The 20,662-nt window shown below is 33.8% G+C and overlaps 1 protein-coding gene across 1 annotated transcript in view; it reads right to left on the bottom strand.

The window, feature by feature from the left end:
• Positions 1-20,662, bottom strand: part of LOC100371456 (transportin-1-like) — a 57,368-nt gene that overhangs the window by 19,203 nt on the left and 17,503 nt on the right. Inside the window, exons 3-10 of the mRNA XM_085503060.1 lie at positions 16,250-16,506; positions 5,866-5,999; positions 3,074-3,155; positions 1,948-2,070; positions 1,528-1,646; positions 1,165-1,330; positions 780-837; positions 293-445 (exon numbers count right to left, since the gene is read on the bottom strand). Of these exons, the coding sequence (XP_085359186.1) occupies positions 293-445; positions 780-837; positions 1,165-1,330; positions 1,528-1,646; positions 1,948-2,070; positions 3,074-3,155; positions 5,866-5,999; positions 16,250-16,506 (1,092 nt within the window). The remainder of the gene's footprint in view (positions 1-292; positions 446-779; positions 838-1,164; positions 1,331-1,527; positions 1,647-1,947; positions 2,071-3,073; positions 3,156-5,865; positions 6,000-16,249; positions 16,507-20,662) is intronic.

Genomic DNA, 20,662 nt, shown 5'->3' with positions numbered 1-20,662 from the left:
AACTCTGTGCTTTCAAATATGGACACAGATAATATGTTTATATTGTTTACGAATGTTGTGTCGAGCATACATCGGTAGCCTGTCGCTGTTTAATTGTTCTTTGCACAATACCCGTATGACCCCCACAGTCAAGAATACTGTGCATTTTGAAATCTCAGCATACGATTTACCATTTGAAAACATTTCTAGAATTACCAGACATTTTGATTTTTATACAAAATGAAGCAACAACTTTTTGCAATTATGGGAATAATTACCGAGAAATGGGTAAAAAATTGTGAGTGGTACTTACCTTCAGCTATGGCGCCAAGTACAAGTATACCCGACTCTTTTACTTCCCAGTCAGGATGAAACAAGGTCTGTTTTAAAATTGGCAGTAATGTGGGTAGAAGTTCATCTCGGAAAACATTGGCTAAAACATCTAATGCAGCTGCTGAACATTTGCCTGAAAACAAGAAATAGCATATTTAACCCTTCGAGTGCCAAAGTCAACTTCACCATCCACTAAATAGGTACTGTAAAATACTTTATTTTAGCTAGAATTAATTTTTGCTGAAAAGATATTTTGGGTGTTTTGTATGGAATTTATTTTCACTGATTAGTGAATAGTATATTTCGCTGCATTTTATTTTCACTAAATCATTCCTTCAGCGAAAATAGCAAAAATTAATTTCAAGCAAAAATAAAGTATTTTACAGTACATTTATAGTCTGCTGTTTATCAGAAGCAATATAATTGGGATATTTTATACACCGAGAAATTAAAATTCAGCAACTTACGTAGGTTCCAATCTGATAACGAATCATCGTCGTCTAAGCCGTCAGAATCATCGCCATCCTGAAACAAATCAAATCGTACTCCCATGAATACTACAAAATCACAGAAAGAAAGTAACACCTATTCTGTACACTTTTTATTGAAACCCTCAATTTCTATTTCCAACTTATTTGAACTGTGATATGATAAGAGCGTTTTACACATTGCCTTCTGATGCTGTTATTCTAATAATTCTGGCCATCCATGGAGGCTTTCAGCAAAGGATCAGTTAACAGTTTTCACTTCCAGACCAGCAGAACACTTCACAGTATGCACACCATAATTCTTGTACACTTATTATGTTATCTGGCATATATCCCATTATTTTATTATTACAGCATAGCTTACCTCGTTATCTTCTGTATGCTGTTGTGAATGAGTTTTTGATTTGTGAAATCGAGGTTTAATATCTTGTTCATTGTCTGGGACCATGTCATCTTCTTCCACGTCTCCTTTCAAAAGTATAATATCAATTTCTGAATATTTCATACCATTCACTAAAATTGGTATCAACCTGAGTAACAAAAATGTTAAACTGATGAGTGTTGAATCTTTCTGGTTAAGATTGGAAGAAATGAGAAATTAATTGCAGGATAAATAAAATAACATTTTTACTAGTAAGGTCAGAGCACAAAGATGACAGCTCACCCATGCATCTGATGTAGAAGTGACATAATCAGTAAGACCAGATAAATGGTAATTATGACGTACCTTGGTAAATGACCACTTAAGACTTCTTTACAGACTGGTTGTTCAGCCAATGTCAGCCAAAATTCACAGGCTTCCAGGGCCACCATCTCATCAGAATCCTGAGTCCTCAATAACATATACTAAAACAGACAATGACATTCAAACATGCAAGACAATTTAGGTAATTTGAGAGCATATAATTACTATTAAAAAGGACATTCATTTCATTTTTAGGCAATCAATACAGTATGCAACTAGATTAGTAATTCTATGATGATTGCTAAATTGCTAGATAGATTCTATGATGATTGCTAGATAGATTCTAGGATGGATTGCTCATAGACTCTAAGATGAGTTTTAAGATGGATGAATTGTGATTTAAAAATGAATGAAACAAAATGGATTAAAAGATGGATAAAATGATTATGAACATGAACTTACTTCAACTATATTTGCCATATGTGGTATAAGCCGGTCCATGCGAACCTCAAGCAACATCACTAACGCTCGACAAACATTTTTGCGAACTTCCGAGTCTTCATCAGATGCAAGTTCAAAGAGATACTAGTGGAAATAAAAAAACAACAAGTCATGACATGATAATATAGTCCATGAAAGTGCATTTTTATATATGCCTCATGATAAACTGAGTAAAAGTCTTCAAGAACATCATTCAGTGAAACAAAATGACCACCAGTTGGCCATTTTTATCATGTTTTGAAAAAATGAGACTGAGATCTGGTATCAAGTATCCAATGTAGGTACCAAGTTTAATAGTATAAAATTCATCAATACACAAGAGATCTGATTCCAATGCTTTATTTATGATTTTTATTTTTAATTGCATCATATACATGAATACTCATCCTAAGATACATGTGATGTATGTGTGAAATTTGAACATATGAAAAAATATCTCACAACTAATATTCACAAGCATACCAAAGTGGATTAGCATTCATATGAGCACTGGCTTAACTCATAACCCAAGGTATCATTAGTCAGCTGTAATAGCTCTGCTATTTGTGATACAATTTCACAGTTGATCTGACAGATAGATTAGATGTGTGTGCAACAGTCTATAATAATGTTTCTCACTGAAACTCTAAAACATTGAGATAAAAAGGTACAACTACTCTACATATCATTCAAAATAGAAAATCAGATTTGATCAAAAAATAAATCTTTGATGCAACTGCAGAGGATAAATATGAAGACAAAAAAGCTTGCTTCTTTTTATATTTTTTTTGAGAAGTGGGAAACATTCGTTTTTGACCTAAACAAGTACTGTAAAATATGTTATTTTCGCTGAAAGAATGATTCAGTGAAAATAAAATAAAGCAAATAAACCTTTTTCCCTATATTTTACATTCAAGTCGTCAAAAATCAGTGAAAATAAATTCGATACAAAACAACCAAAAAGCCTTTTCAGCAAAAATTTATTCCAGCTAAAATAAAGTATTATACAGTATATTTGCTATAGGTAGAGAATAAGAGATATTCTAATGCAAAGACAAATCTCAGAAACATCCAAGGTATTAAAGCAATCTGTCTTGTAAGTACTTACCTCCATAAAATTATCAATATTCAACATAAGGGCCTGTGTTCTACTAATAATAAATTGATTTACACAGGCTATTGCATGAGATCTGAAAGGAAAAATAGATTATACAGCTGTAAATACATATCAGACCAATCAGCATCCAGTCATTCAAACCCGAAATAGCACCAACTGGCCACAACTTTCATTTTAACCTTTTCACCAAAAATTTTCTTTTTTCATCACGAAATACATGTAGTCCCATTTATAGTCTGCATTTTTTTTCAAAAGACTGACAAAAATGGCAAAATTAAGAACTGAAAATTGACTCAGATTTTGTCTGTTGGCTCCAAAATTAGGGTTAATTTCCAGAAATATTGAAGAATGCAAGAAAAAGCGCAGACAAATTTGGCGAGAAAGTCTGGTGGTGAAAAGGAGAATACACTGTCCAAGTACTGTCGGACAGGAAGTTTTCATGCAATGAAATTTTTGCATAAAAGCAAATTTCATCTAATTCTCCCATTTTATTATTCTTGTTCACTTTGCAGTCAAATTATTTCAACTTTGACCTTTCATTTATATGCATTTATTGATAAATGTAAAACCGAATCGTAACAGATAAGAACAAAGCATTTATTATTCAATGTCCGTTATTAATTCACACATTAAAAACGAGTGTTACACTTCCACTAGCCAACAAAGTCCGAGGATTATCGATATTAATACTGTAAAATCTGTATTAGAAACCGTGGCTTCTATTAAAATGGTACAATGCAACAGAGGAGATGTGGCTTCTATTAGAGCACCTACACATATGAGAAATGGTGAATGTTTAGTTCTCAATTATTCAAAAAGAATGGGTGTGACTTCTATTAAGGATGGGGCTTATTATACAAATTTTACGGTACTGCAGTTCACACTCAACAGACATTTTGCCAAGTAAAAAACAATGCATCAGTATTTAGATACTGTTATTATTCCGTATGTGACATTGACATGCCAGAAGCTGGGATTACTCGAAGAACAAAAAGCCCTGGCAATATTTGATGTATTCAGATCTCATATCAATGTGAATATTTTTTCAAAAAAACTACACGACGACAACAACATCGCCACTGTGTTTGTTCCGGCCTGTTGTACCGATCTTGCCGTCAAACCTTTCAAGAACTCTAACTTTCAATCATGGAACACTAAGCTGTTATTTCCAATGTTAAAGTCAATCTTCGTCTTTCGGAATTAAAACCATGCTAAATGGTTAGTTGAAACGATGCAGCCTATAAAAAATTGCTGGAAATTGTGTACACAGGGCTTCCAATTTGCTGGCATTACAGATCGACTGTGGAATAAGTTGACAGTCACATGAATATTGCTGTTGTTCTAAAATGTCTTCTTTTTACAACCAGAATTCAGATAAACACATAACATTTTCATTCACTCGTCGTCTGAGGTGTCAGATTTCAGTATTTTTTAAGTTTTTAACTACTATTTGTGTAAAAAAAATATTCATTGATTGTAAATACATTTTTTTAACAATGAATAAAAACATTAAATGAATACTTTGTTTTTCATTGCTTGAATGACATGAATGCGAGTGTTGTGTGGTGCATTGCATACATCGGTGGCAATACGAAAATACAGCGCCCCCAGTGGCGAAATTAAAATAAATAACCTCTTAAAAAAATTCTCACACATTTTAATTTTAGCGCAGAAAGCCACCTCCACGCGAAAATTAAACTGCAAATAATTTCCTTTTCTGCAGTATATTTTTAGTACTATAAACAAGCCATGCATGGCACAGTCCCTGTTAGTTATCAAATTTAAGATATATAGTTTCGTTTATAGTAATATAGCTGGAACATAAACATGTCAGGAATATGATTATTTAACATTAAAATGATTGACATTTGTATCTGATCGTCAAACGAGTATTGAGAGATATTGCTCTGGAACAGCATTAATTAAAACAAAATCAGCCATTTTGAATACATGTACAATCATAGACCTTGCTTTTTAAGGTCTATGGTATAATGAATATATAAAATTTGAACATAATCATTCTGCATTCAGTTGGCCATTTTAATCTGATCTGAAAAATATAATAGGATCGTCAAACCAATATATCTGTATATCTATGACATGATCTATAATGAATATTACAAATTTGAACATAATCTATCAAAGCAAGAGATATGGGTCTAGAAGCCCATTCATTAAAACAAAATGGTCGCCAGTCAGCCATTTTTAATCTTATCTGAAAAACAAAATGACGTGCATCAGGAACCCATAATGTCTAATGTATTTACCAAGTTTGAACAAAATCCATCTATAAATGCCAGAAATGTTTGATTTTGATGATTTTTAGCACAAAAATGGCAGCCATTCAGCCATCTTGAATCAGACCGTGAATCAAATTGACGTGCACATGTATAATATCATGTATGATGTATGTGTGAAGTTTGATTGTGATTGGTCCAGGCATACACATGGAAGACAGAGGTCAAAACATAAGTCCCCGTTTTCAGACTGTGTCCGAACGGGGACTAATGATTATTTTCAAAGGTCACTGAATTGTTAGAAGAACATTATTGTAGAATTAAAGAACCCCAACCATATCCCCCTCCCTCTCCTCCTACACCTACACACACAGCTGTTTATTGTCAGCAGATATAAACTTTATCCACAATTTGAGACTATGGTAGGTAATTACTTGGATGATAACAAAATTTTCCCATCAGAGGATCTAGGTTGTTATGTTATTGAAAGACTGTCAATTGCATGACATACTGCAACTGGGAAAAACAAATCAAAAAATTACTTACCGTATTTTGGGACTTGAATGTTTGAAGAATTGGAGAAATTTGGGTATCATAACATTTAGAGGCCTGTTCAGAGCATCGCTGTCTAATATTTCAGCTGAATCTTCACAGATTTTTTGAATAGCACCAAAAGCACCCTGAAATGGAAAAAAACAATAAAAAAAAATGAGTTAGTATTGTGTTATTAGGCATGAATAATGTTAATTTAGGTGAGAATAAACCCTGTGAAAACAGATTTAATCTTTACTGACCCAGTTATAAAAAAATAAATAAAACTATAAACCAGACAGCCATGTAAATGTTAGTTCTCTTATTGGTGTTTGATCACATTTTATAATTATAACCACTGCATGTAATGGCAAGCATTGCAGTAAATTAGCCTAACAATAGTTTATTAAATGGGAACAGCATCTACAGAAAATTAACCTAACAATAGTTAACTATATAGAACAACCAACATCAAGTTCAAATATAAATACATGACAATTCTGTATTTTAAATTCAGATATTTTCATACAGAAATGCATACAGATGATCTTGGTGTGAGCAATTACAATAACACTTAGCTATGCAACTAAAAATATTACTCAGAAGCACCTTTGTTACTTAGTAGTTGAAGCACCTCATTTGTTATCAGTTTTCGATGAGTCTGCTCTTAAAACCCTAGAAAGATGAAATTAGTATGCCTATCATGGAATATAGAGTAATTTTCTGAGATTACAAATGTATAGATGAAATAGATTCAATTACTTATTCAAAATGCATCATCAATCTGTAAGCCATTCTTCATTTTGAAGTAAATTATTTACATGTACATCTTGGTTTGACAAACAGACTTCCTGTACTCTCATCAATTTTCAATGTGAACTATTTGCTTAGTTTGAAATATTTGTTTATGTTCTAGCTACAATAATATTAGGACACATTTATTATGTAGCTGTTTTTAATATTACAGTCACTTCTATGTTTTTTTAACTATTTATTGGTTGTAAGGTGCTCTCTGATTTCCAAACATGTTTAATGTATGCCTGTACAAAGTTAAATTATTAAAACAATTCAAGTTTAAATATAGCAGTCATTCCACGTAAACCTGTTCTTCATTACCTATATACCTATAGGGGATGCCAAATTTTAATGTATGTAGTAAACCTTAGTTAAAGTTTAAGCTACAGTTGATAAATTGGCTGAAGGCTAAATGCTTCCATGTCAAATTCTAGAATTTATTTTTGAAATAAGAAAAATGCTACAGAAACTTAGTTTTTTTTTTGAGTAGTAAAATTGCTTTGACTAATGGCTAGACATATGAAGTTACATTGCTGGTAACTGGTCTAATGTGTCAGAGACAGTAATGATGTGAACACTCATTTGTCATCCCTAATTCCTATGCAATGAATTCACAACATTGAACTGTCCACAAGTGTGTTAAATATTCTTGGTTAAAGGTGACCAATTTGAACATGCTCCAAGACTACACAGTAGTCATTATTAAACACTATTGACCATAATGCAAAGAAACATTTGAGTTGCATCTCTGAGAGAAACCTTTTTAGAATCATCAGTGTTAACTTCTGCATTTAAATTTTTTGACTGGAGACCAAATGACAGCTATTTCAGGGCTTTCTGTAATTGGATTAGGACAACAATCAATGGAAACTCATCAAGCTTTTGAAATATGTGAAGTTGTAAATGTATCCTGCATAAATCTTTTTCTTCAAATAGAGTAATACTCTAGAACTATTTGCACGTCAAATTTAGTGCTCTCTACAGGAGTTACAAATGTAGCAAAAATAATGGCTTTCTTGCCACAAAAATCCCCACCTGTAAGCTAAATAATTTTATTGAAATCTGCCATGTGTCTGAGAAATAAGTTCAATCCACAAGTTATAGTTTTCATCAGAAACAGGGACCAATTAGTGCTCAAGTCAATGAACTTCATGTATCAGAGGAAAATTTTCTAAAAGTCTGATGCATTTCATAAATTAATGAATTTGACAATTTTATTCAATGTTAAAAAAAAATATTCACAAAAATTACCAAAAAAAAAATTGAAAACAATTTTTCACTGTAGGTGAATCTGAATATTTGCTAATGGAACGCCTAGGCTTAATAGACACATAATACAAATGCAGGTAGCAGTCGTTATAATCCATCTGACTGTGGTCAAGGAAACAACATTCTGTCATCTCAACTGTACATCCATGTTAATTTCCCAGCTTTTCATTCAAATCGATAAATGAATTTGGAATTTGTTTGAATGGCATCCATAATGCATAGAAACCTTTGACATTGCCTAATTCAATATACTTATAACTGAAATGGCAGTATAGTTATGCAAATCAGCAGACAAACACTGCATGATTGAAGTCAGAGGGGTTTTGTTGAGCCTCTTTACCTGTCTGCACTCACACATAATAAAGAACGCTGTTTGGAATTTCAATATTCTAGCTTTGTATTAGCAAATGTTTCGGTGAGCAGTGAGAACAAATACTCCAATCAGTAGACTTAGCTCAACATACTATATCTGACATATCATGTCTTTGTCACATCCCATATGTATCTGTTACAAATTACTGTGGGCATTACAGATACAGTGTGCAATGTAATAGTGAGTGACACAGTAAAGAGATGACAGTGTTTGCCAGTCATTTCACACAACTGTTTTCACTAGCAGCATTCTTGAAATCAATGCCAAGCAATATTTCTACTGCTGCAAAGATTACACCATAATAGGAAAATAAAGAGTTGCAGAGAATTATTTTCTGTTGTGAAACTGTAAATAGCATTCACCATGCAGTGGAGATATTTCAGCACCATAGTGCTAGTGCCATGTTAATGTAGCAACCAATTGTCTTTCCATTTTTTGAATAAATTTGAGCAGCAATCAATTGAGCCTCTTCTCAAAGCATTTTATGACAAGTTTTTTTTATAATCCTTATAGTATATAATCCTGAATAATTCATATCTCATTTCACTTGACTATTTCAATTTTATATTACTACATCAGCTGTAAACTTCTAATCATATTATCTCAGGTGTAGCTTAGGAAATTAATTTCTCAAATTTTAATGGAAAACATCTTGACCTTGTAGTGCCGGTCACAAGACTATGAATGCCATAAATCATCAATCACATTTGATTTCAACAAAATGTGTTCAAGAGTGTGACACCGTCCTGAAAGGTCAATCAATAGAAGAGGCAAGGACAGGATTTATTTTACAAAACCAATGCAGGAATTTACAGTACAGCTCAAAACTTGCTTACCTAACGCATTGACTTGCATTAACACACGTTAAGATCTCGTTAGGACCATGCCAACGCCTCGTTAGGCCAGACTTTTATTATCCCTTGTTTCGCGAACCCTCCGAATGAACAGAAGCCGAAAATGAAATAAAAATAAAATTTTATTTCAGCGTAATTTCTCGCACCCGCCGACTTGTAAGCGCAAAAAATGCTAAAAAAATATTATTTTTATCTTCACTTTTTTACCACCTGCCGCATAACAAATCCAAGTTACATTTTCGTATGAGTATCATGATCAAAGTACCGAAGTCTCGCGCAGAAAAGAAACAAGGTTATACATGGAATAACATTTTATTTCATTTCTTCTCTCCGATCAATGATCTCACTTACAATTCTTTGAGAATTCCACAAATCTAATGGGAAAAAAAGAATTAATTTTATTTTTTCCCCGCCCTCCTCAAAAAAAATTGCCTCATACAAACTCGAGAACCAAGGAATAAAAAAAGTCTGGCCTTAACGCAGGTTAGCTTTGCGTTAACACAAGCAGCTCATTAACTTGGATAGCTTTGTCTGCATGCAAATGAGGAGAACAATAGTGTTCTGTGTTACGTGACCATGTGTGCAACAAAGCTGGTCGAAAAGACAGTCTGTAGACTTCAGTATTTGAATTTGCGCGAACGTTTTACAGTTTTAATAAAAAATAAAACTATGTATTTATTTTGATCTAGATTCAAATATATAAAACAAGCCATGCATGGCACAGTCCCCGTAAGTTATCAAATTTAAAATATATAGTGTTGTTTATAGTAATATAGCTGGAATATAACCATGTCAGGAATATGATTTTTTTAACATTAAAATGATTGACATTTGTATCTGATCGTCAAACGAGTATTGAGAGATATTGCTCTGGAACAGCATTCAAAATCAGCCATTTTGAATACATGTATATATATAACATGATGTATAACGAATATATAAAATTTAAATATAATAAGTCAAAGCATTTAAGAGATATGGCTCTAGAAGCCCAATCATTAAAAGAAAATGGCCGCCAGTCAGCCATTTTGAATCCAATCTGAAAAATAAAAAATTTTGAACGAAATCCATCCATAAATGCCAGAAATGCTTGATATTTGATGATTGTTTAGCACAAAAAAGGTCACCATTTGGCCATTTTGAATAGAATCGTCAAACCAATATATCTGTCTATCTATGACATGATGCATAAAATTTGAACATTATCAGTGAAAGCAAGTCAGAGATATGGCACGAGAACCACATTCATTAATACAAAATGACCGCCAGTCGGCCATTTTGAATCTTATCTGAAAAACAAAATTATTTGCATCAAGGTCCCATAATGTCTAATGTATATACCAAGTTTGAACAAAATTCATCTGTAAACAGCTGAGAAATGGTTGATTTTTAGGATTTTTTAGCACAAAAATGGCCGCCATTCGGCCATCTTGAATCAGATTGTGAAACAAATTGACGTGCATATGTATAATATCATGTATGATGTATGTGTGAAGTTTGATTGTGATTGGTCCAGGCATTTCTAAGATATAGGTCCGGACGCACGCACAGACACGCACACACGAAGGTCAAAACATAAGTCCCAGTAGACGTAGTCACGTTGCAAGACTGTTATTTAGAATGATGCAGTACGACATACAAAGTATCATTTTTTTCTTACGTCGTTGGCAAAAATGTGTGCATTTAGTTCACACGCGATTCGGTAAAATACTGACTAACGTAAAGTCGTACAAATTGTACTTCGATTTTTGTACAAATTCGGTAATCATTCGTTTCTTGGATATATCAATTCAGTTTGACAATAACACCTTTGATTTGTGTTAAGTAAAAGAAGCCTTTCGCAAACCTCAGAGTGCAAACCAAACAGACGTGCCGTGCCGTGCCGTGTTAGACAGGAAGTGACGCTGACATGTCTTATTTTGGACGCTTAACATTTTTATTTTTTGCGCATACATAATATAGTGTACTGATTTCCGCCCTGAATTACATGCTACCTTTTTACTAATACAAGATTTGAATGAAAGAAACCACAGTATAAACCGGGGATATTTAAGGGGAGAGTAGGAATTCGAACGGGTGGTTCACCACGCTCATCGCCGTGGACTGGTTATAATTTGGGGTGGCCACTAAGTACCGATTACAACCGCGGTCATAGGAAAATGTGAAATACGTACTGAACAGTTTCCTTTGTGATTCCACGAGTCTTTGTTTCAAATAGCTGTTTTTAAATCGAGCAGTTGCGAGCATCGCTGGCGTGGAAATACTAAGTACATGGTTATATATTGGTCCATGTATTTTAATAAAGTTTAAAATAGCCGAGCCTTCCTGATTCAAGCCTCTTGTCGATTTGACAACGGTAGGTATCATTAATGTTTATTATTTGTCAGTATCGCATTTCAGACAAAATGTTCCAGATCGGTAAACAAGAAATGGACGAACTAAAATGTCTAGTGTGTTTCATGTGCAACATGGTTATTAAAAAACAGAGTTAAGCGGTCTAACCTTGCACGCATAAACTTGCATTGACGTGGTTATTTTTTTTTTCTCTTCAAAAAGCACGCCTTTCTCTTCACATTCATGGTATATGTGAAATACATATTTGCGTTATTAGAAAAGCAGCACACTAAGTAAATGATGTTGAAATATTCAAAGCCAAAACACATTTGCATACAAGTTGTGTTATTACAGTACCGCCGGATATATTTTACTAGATCGACGCACGGACCATGAAAGAAAAAGGTTGCCAAGGTAACGCGCCAGTTCAGTGTGTGACTTGGGGTCAAACTTTGGCCACCACACACTTGATGTCAGCATCGCCGCGTAGCAAGTTTCACAAAGAAGTACTTGAAGTTCGATTGTGCCCCAAAATGATGTAGACGATCACTCAATTGTCGCAGCGCATGTTGTACCAAGTCACCCAGTTTCGACTTTGGCTTGTTTTTCCTTCTTAGTGCATGTTCTTGTTCACGTGCGACCTCTCACCAATGTATTAAAACACTTTGAATTTACACTTGTGCGTGATTATATTTGGTCTATGCGAAACATTGTTTTTTCTAAACATTTTCTGAGACCAAGCATGATGTATATTCACAAAATAAAACGATCGTCTTTTATATTATGTTGATCTCTACTACGCTTGTGATTTCATTCCAAGGTGCAGGCAAATAAAATAATGTCAACTATTATAGACTAGTTTCCAAGCTTTTGGCTCAGCCAAATAGATAATTTTTCATTGGAACTTAGTGATCATTTTAATTTCCCAGTTGTTCGTATTCATTAATGTTCTTAACAATAAGTGTGAATTGCTGTGCGAGCCTTCTGCAGACGACCGCGGTCAGCCGGTGCCGTGGAATCTATGCACAAATTTGCATAAAATGCAACCGACCGGTGAGCGGTCCTACTCTCCCCTGAAACAAATCGTTTAAATCTATTAGTAATTTTACTGTTTTTTCTACATGTGTGTGTTTTTGGTGGAATACTAAATGATCGTCTATGGAAATATATGCGATTCATGTTGGTCAGCAATGATTTTCAGTTTTGTGAGGCAATAGTGTCCAATATTCACAGTTTTACGATCATCAGACAGTGACCCACATACAACTTGCGCACACTGGTAGGCAAATGTTGGAAATGTACGTGAGGGGCAATGTTTCTGTGTTACCTTGGTGTAAATATTGGCAATTTGTATTATTGTCATCCAACTTATTATGGTGTGTATTCCACCTTTTTGGCCGCGGGTATCAGTTTTAACTTAGTCTAAGATTTTGTATTCTCGTCACTGAGCTCCATAACGAATATTTAGAAGATGATTCTTACCTGTATGGTTGTATTTTATGGCGCTTTTATGGCCTTGAATACATGAAACCTTGATCACATTGACCTACGGTAAACGTAATTTTATACACAACATAACATTTTGCCAAAAAATGGCACGTTCTTAATAGTACATATTAATTACAAAACGGGCATAATTAATCTTGTGGTTGGATATGACTGGAGAGCTTCTCGACTTCGTCCCTGACTCGGATTTGCGTCTTTTGAAAGTTCACTGACCCAAGCTTACGTCGTTTGAAAGCCACACTTGCGCGTCCAATGGCCTAATTTACTAACCTGTTCGTTGCCTTGCAATGTATATAAACAGTTTTTTTAGCTCGATACTGAGAATCATCTAGATATAACAACAAGACGCAAATTCAAACATCGATTCAAGCACGCTGAAATATGTGTTGGGTTTATTTTAAAGCGGTGCTCCAGCTTAGAATACCGTTAAAGTCCTAATATAAACCGCATACGTAATAGTAACCGCATCCCCAATTCCGGCTTCGGGGTTAAAGAGTTCTCAACAAAAATTTAAAACTTTAAGAGTACCTATTACTAACCGCACCCCCAATTCAACAAGACCGTAACTGACTTTGTTTCAACCAGCTGTTCCAAAACGGCATTGTTCCTAATCCTATTCATTTGTTTCAACAACATGCCTAAAAATATTCACACCTATTTATTGTTCAGCGGTGATAGGATGTCAGACAGGCAATGAAACTGCTTTTGTTCTGGCGGCAACCTCTGTCAATACTCTTTCTCTGAATACGTCTGTGTTTCGTAAGTTTTCGACAATGAGCTGTTATCACCGTAAAAGTGTTAAATTATTCTTCAATGCTCAGTTTATCTTTTGAAAACAAATAATTTCTTGATTTAAAAAAAATCAATCATGCCGTTTTCCCATGGAAATCAAAGCCAAAAGATCGCACTACATTATCAGTAAATCTCTTCCCTGTTGTGTTCACCATGAGGTCGCTGAACTGTCATAAACATATTTAAATGAGCTATGTAATTTTGACACGTGGGAACCATCCAGCATTTTGATTGGTCAATTAGCGACTTGACCTATCCGGTCAATAATACGTCACGTGAGCATTTAAAAACATGGCGGATATCGTATCGGCTGTTTACATGTAACTGAAATCATTCACTTACGAGGAAACTAAGTTGAATTTTACTTGCATTTCATAACAATTCAACGGATTTATTTTTCATGCGTTATTGCAATCACTACTGAATAATAATCACCAATATCAACACTTCGTAAACAAGTAAGTTATTCACTTGTGACCCGCAGCATGGCCGGAACGAGCTACCGTTATGTGATCATTTTCTACTAAGCAGTGCATTCGTGTTTTTATTTGAAACTTCTGTTAGAATATACTTTTCGTTATCAAGAAAATTAAAAAAATAAATGCATATTACATGCATTTTGTATCATGTGGAATTTTTTTTTGATTGACTGTAATTTTTAAACATTTCGTAACGCCTATTTTAGAACCAAAATAAGGCCTTTCACTCTTCCCCGACGCCTATTCAAGAGATTGTACAGTGTATTGTTTGTTTTGTGCATGTGTTGTGGACAAAAAATGACCAAGCCCATTTAGTGATTGCAATATGTACGTAATAGAAACCGCACCCCGAACTTGAGCTTTTGATCCCAATTTTTAAATTGATACATTGTAATATAAACCGCGGTTTATATTAGGACTTAAACGGTAATACTGGTACAATGTGTTCAGTATAGTACACATCTTTCCAATTTTTCACGGATCTTGAATTAAACTTTTCTGGCTTTGGCAACACAAACGCGACATACAAAATCACCGGAATCTGTCGAGATACAATTGTAAGCCTCCGTTCTGTTTTTATAGAACACTCTAAAACTAATTTGAATACGAACAATAGAAACAACTGCACGGCAATTAACGCTGAATATGCTAACGCCCTGGCACGTTACCCACTCATTAGCATGCATTACAACTGCGTTAACGCAAAGCTAACATCACGTTGACTTGCGTTAACGCCAGGCTAACATTTTGTTAAGCGAGTTTTGAGCTGCACTGTATTTCAATTTATTTATTATAAACTATGTAATCAATAATAATAATATAGTGAATATTTAAGAACACCAAGGCAAATTAATTGGACATCAAGGCAATTATTCTGATCAGAAAAACATTATGGTCCCATTATGTTCATGACCAAGATTCTGAATGGCAAAGAGGTTTTATTTGCTTGCTTCACAGGGATCAGGGAGGGATCAATGGATGACCCAGGGCAACCTTAACATGACCTTTGGTGACCCCAACACGACCCCAGGTGACCTCTACATATGCCTGATGACATTTCTGAGTGTTTGTTCATGGAGTTTTTTTCTTACAATATATGGCAACAACTGTATATAAGAAATATTAAAAGATGTTCAAGATCTCAAGATGTTGAGTAATATTAAAACGGTGAAAAGACGAAACATCAAAAAAGTTACTGATTCATGTTGCCTGTGAGGAACCAATTACTCAGCCATTCTTATAATAGAAATAATCATCTGGTATTACTTTGTGGATAATGACTAATGCATAAATGGCTTGCTATCAGACAATAATGTCACATGAAATCTACAACATCATTAGTATTCTAGTCAGGTAATATCACTGAATAGAAGGCTTAAAATGAAATCACAGATGCAAGTAACTCATTGAAAGGTTATTTAGCATCATATAACTTTGCAAATGAGTTAATAGTGAAACTCACAATATGGCATGTATACTGCAGTGAACAACAAAGACAGAAAAAGTCATCACTATTTGTGCTGAACTTTTGACCTCCATGATGACATTCTTATAAATCCACAAAATACTTTATTTTTGCTTAGAATTTATTTTTTCAACTCATCAAAAATTAGTGAAAATAAATTCCAGAAAAAACATCCAAATTTTCAACAAAATTTAGTTCTAAACACAAAATTATTTTAAAAGTTGTGTCTTCATAACAAAATTCCAGACATGTATGACTGAATGACAAAGGCACATGGCATTTCTAGAATGATAATTGTCAAAAACGGTGAAGTGATGTGATAAACACATGTTTTGAAAATGGGAGAAGCACCGATTAGAAAACTTTATATGCTATAACAAGAATATACAAACCATATTAGTTCTATTAGGAGCACATCTCAAATAAAGTGTATTGTATGCAAGCTAACATATACTGGGTAATTGAAATATGAATTATTTTGACCAGTAACTTACGTTATAAATCTATATAGGGCATGCAACATGAGACCTACCTCGCAAGTATTATAGTCTTCAGAATCTAACAATTGACACAGCCTCGGTAGTAATTCTGGCCAGTTCTGTAAATCACCTTTGGATGCAATGGTTGTAATAAGTATTCCTATGGTGGCTCTGATAAGTGGGGAAGGGTCCCCAATACACTCCAGGCATTCTTGCTTTATGAAGTCGGTCACTCCTTCAGGAAAGTTGTTAAAATGTGCCCTTACATTGTTTTTTAAGATTAGACCACTAAGCGATCGCGTGGGTTCATCTGAAATGAGATTATAGAATACAAAGTTTATAAAAAATGCAAGTATACAAAGAAAGCTCATTACATCAAGTACTGTAAACCTATTAATTATTCACTGGTTTTTTGCTATTAAGTAAAATTCGCTAAATGAAATCTACGTAAACATGTAGAATAACAATAGAAGTCATTGTTTCCTTGCCAAGTTCATGAACTTAAAGGGGAATTGCTCAATTCCATGGATTGCACCAAAGAATCATGGGACACTATTGTTTGTTGTTTACAAAGTTAATCTATCTTTTGTTATCCATTGTAATTTTAATCCAGAAAGTAAATTTGTTGTGAGATTAGGCTTAACTGGAAGTGCCCCTTTAAAAACCCAATGAAACTGCTCACATCATCAAAATAGTGTAATTAAGGTAGCAGGACTATTATTTGCATACTTGTTTTCATCCTCTAATCGTGACTAAATGACTACAAATAGACCCAGGAAAGTATATATTTTTAGAATTTTTAGACTTCAAGCTTTTCACAAGTGTATTTTGCATGCCCGTATCTGCATTCTATGACGCGTTACTCAACCAAAGGTGAAAAATTACTTTTTCTGTAAAAAAAATAATTACGCATTTATTCTGGCGATAAGAAGTATTTTTTTCACTTTTCCTAGTTGTTCAATAGTCTGGTAAATTGAATGTGTCTGGTCAGTTTTATTCAAGCAACGCGTTTTAAAAAATAGTGTGCTGAATTTCAATTACTGTTTTAGTCGCATTGCCCCCAACTCAAACTACAACTCGTTGGTAAATAATCGATGAAATAGTTTGTCTGGACACATTCAAGTTCCTCTCATTGTCACCATAAAGCTGTGAAAATTTGGTGTTAATCCGACGACAATAAGTATACGTTATTTTTTGTTAAAGACCTTGTATTTTGAAAAACATAAACTCCTAGAAAACGTCCATGAAGGAACAGCAAAGATTTTCAAGCTTGTTTATCGGCACAATCAATTTGTTTTCCCATCAAGGTCTGTTTTAACATGTGTAGGGACATCCAAATGTGTAAGGCTATTGGAAACCAAAAAAATAAAGGAATGGGATAGCTATAATTGGATAAATTCGGCATATGAAAACACCAAAATCAATGATTTTTTTTCAGTGGCTGTGTGACCTTGTGTCTGACACATTCATATGCAAATGACTAATCTGTGAAACAAATAGGGGCGGAGACAAACCACTCAAATGTTTGGAAACACTAATTGTGTGTCAGATAGCTACTGATAACACATCCTAACATTGCTTTGTTTTGAGTTTATTTTTGAAACTTATAGGCACACAGATTAAACCTGTGTTATTGATTTTGGAAAACACTACTGAGGCTGCCTTGCTTCCCTTCAGAAAATCTACATTTTAACCAACTTACATGACATTCTATGTTATGTTGACTTTATCACATGAAAGTTTATAGTGCATTTCATCAATTAATAAATAAATGTGAAAATCGTAATTTTCAACACAAATAATAGTCTCGCTACCTTAAATGGTTTTACAATACAATAATAATGACATCAGCAGATGCTAATAAGTGATAACAACAGGTGTCAAATACGACTCGGTGAATACCACATGTACTGAGTCATTTGAATAAAATTGTAATTTAATTTAGAAATAAGGCAATAACACAACAATTTCTAAAATAAACTGCAAAGCTAATAAACTACACAAGATCTCCTGGTATGTATTTGCTGTAAGACATGATATGGATAGAGGACAATCTGTGATGTCATTACTTCACATCATCAGATGAGAAGATCACAGCGTTAAACAGAATCTAGACCTGTCTAAGTTTATGACATTCAATTCAGTAATTTTAAACATTGTTTACAATATCTACTTGCGAGTGTATTGCACATTTTCATGTTCTAGGGCTGGGATGGCAGGCAGGCAGGTTTTAGTAGCACAGGCAGTAGCACCCTGGATTATTACACAATGATGGTATATCATAACAATAACATTCTGCCCATAGTGGCTGCCATATTGGATTTAGAGTCTTTTATCAACAGACGATCAATCAACTTAGCAATGTTTATGAGTTTATTATTGTTGTACATCCATCCATACATTACTGATACTGCTCTGTACATGTTGTGTTCAGTCTCCACTTGCAATTAGACCCATAATGAGGGTAACTATAAAAGATTGAAGTAAGCTTTAACAGTATAAATTGAAAACCTGCCAGCAAGGCCAAAAACAACTTTCTGGAGCTGCATGGTTTTTTGTGATCAATATTCAATCCATTGAATTACTTTTTTGCGAACATATTTATTTAACTTGTCATTTATTTATTTCAGGAATGAGGAATGATACCAAAAAACATGTTTTATTTGCTATTTTTCTTATTCTGTCTGAATTTATAGCAAATGAACAAGTGATCTGTGGTTATGCATATTGTTTATGTGTTAGCTCACAGGAATGAATCGCAAATGCCTAGTGTTTTTTCAAACGTGTTATTTAGAGAATGTGGTCACATTTTAATCTATAAAGTCACATTTTGGTAATTATTTCAAATATGAAGTGGTGAAAGTTATGAATGCAAGTATGAAGAAAAAAAATCATCATAATAAGTCAGTAATTTTCAGGGCTAATGTACAGGCATCTACTTTAGTGCAAACACATCTACCTTGTTATTTGATCACCAGAGGCAAATGACTACAGTGTTACCTAATTCTAAAATCAAAATCTGACATAGCTAGTTATAAACAGTTATGGTTTAATGCCCTTCAGTCAACATATCAACCACGAATTTGGTGTAAACAAAGTGTTGCATTCATTTGATGGAATCATCAAATGCACTATCCACATCTATAAACCCAGCCAGCTATAATAAAGTTTAAAATTTCAAATTGCCAACACTTTGCAAGTATGAATGCCAGAATGTAGGATTAGTTCTCAATAAGAATAAGCAAATTTCATTTTCAGTGCTAAGAATTTGTTGATTAATGGTGTGGTGTATATATTTGTATCTTGCGTTAAAATTCAGACATTATCTAAATGTTACTAAGCATGCTTTAATAACAATCTATACATCATCTGAAATATATATGTGAATACTAACAGAAGTTTATATAGAACACAAATGAATTACATGACAGCCAATATCTCTATTGTGTTTTCTACTACTGTAAAATACTCTATTTTGCTTGGAATTAATTTTTGCTAAAGGAATGATTCAGCGAAAATAAAATCCAGCGAATATCCCATTTTTCTATATTTTACATTCTACCGGTACAAGACAAAAATCAGTGAAAATTAATTCTATACAAAACACTCAAAATGTCTTTTCAGCGAAAATGGAGTATTTTACAGTATTTTGACTACAGAAAATACCTTTTTATTAACACAAATTGAATAGCACAGAACATTCATAATGCTATAGGCTAGATGATCACATTTTGGTTTTTCTGCCTTCAATTTCTAGCTATGTTTACTACAGACATATTATCAATAATCCATTGCCAATAAGATATATACATAACCTGATGTTTACTGCTGTTATACAGACAGTTAAATAAGTGTTGCTCTAAAAATATTTAAGATGCACAGTGTTCTCCACAAATAAAATTTGAAGAGGGACGCTAATTTGCATATAATTAGCATATCTAATTTGCATATAATTAGCATACTAATCAAACATTTCAAAGAAAATTCTTAGCACTTTTATATTTACATCAACCTTAAATACTGTGTACAAGTACTATATTACTATATCATTCATTTCTTTTAAATTTCTTTCAAGTATTTTCATTTCAAGTAGGGAGTTCAGAATCCAATATGGCGGCTGCACGAATTCACGCACGCTGTAACTTTTCCCAAGAATTTTAAACTTTTATTTTACAAATTCTAGACATTGCACATCAATAAAATAACGCTAATTATTGAAACAGGTTAGTCGTGTGTCTATTTCGCGCGTAAAAAGCTTGGTACGATGTGTGACTGAATCACACTCCCGCCGGCAAAATCGACCATTAGCGATAAAATTGCGCTGTAAATAAACATGGCCCTCGACATTTTGCAGGGTGCGTGATATAAAACAGAAAAGCCAAAGGGGAGCCAATCAACACAGATCTTTCAAACACAGATGAAAATATGGCCAATAAAATTCACTGTAAGATGGTACTAGTTTAATA

This window comes from Saccoglossus kowalevskii, chromosome 9, assembly GCF_978046115.1.
Source record: "Saccoglossus kowalevskii chromosome 9, keSacKowa6.1, whole genome shotgun sequence".
In the NCBI taxonomy this organism is placed as follows: Eukaryota; Metazoa; Hemichordata; class Enteropneusta; family Harrimaniidae; genus Saccoglossus; species Saccoglossus kowalevskii.
Note: the sequence above shows the minus strand (reverse complement) of the source record. Positions and strands in the feature narration are given on the sequence as shown.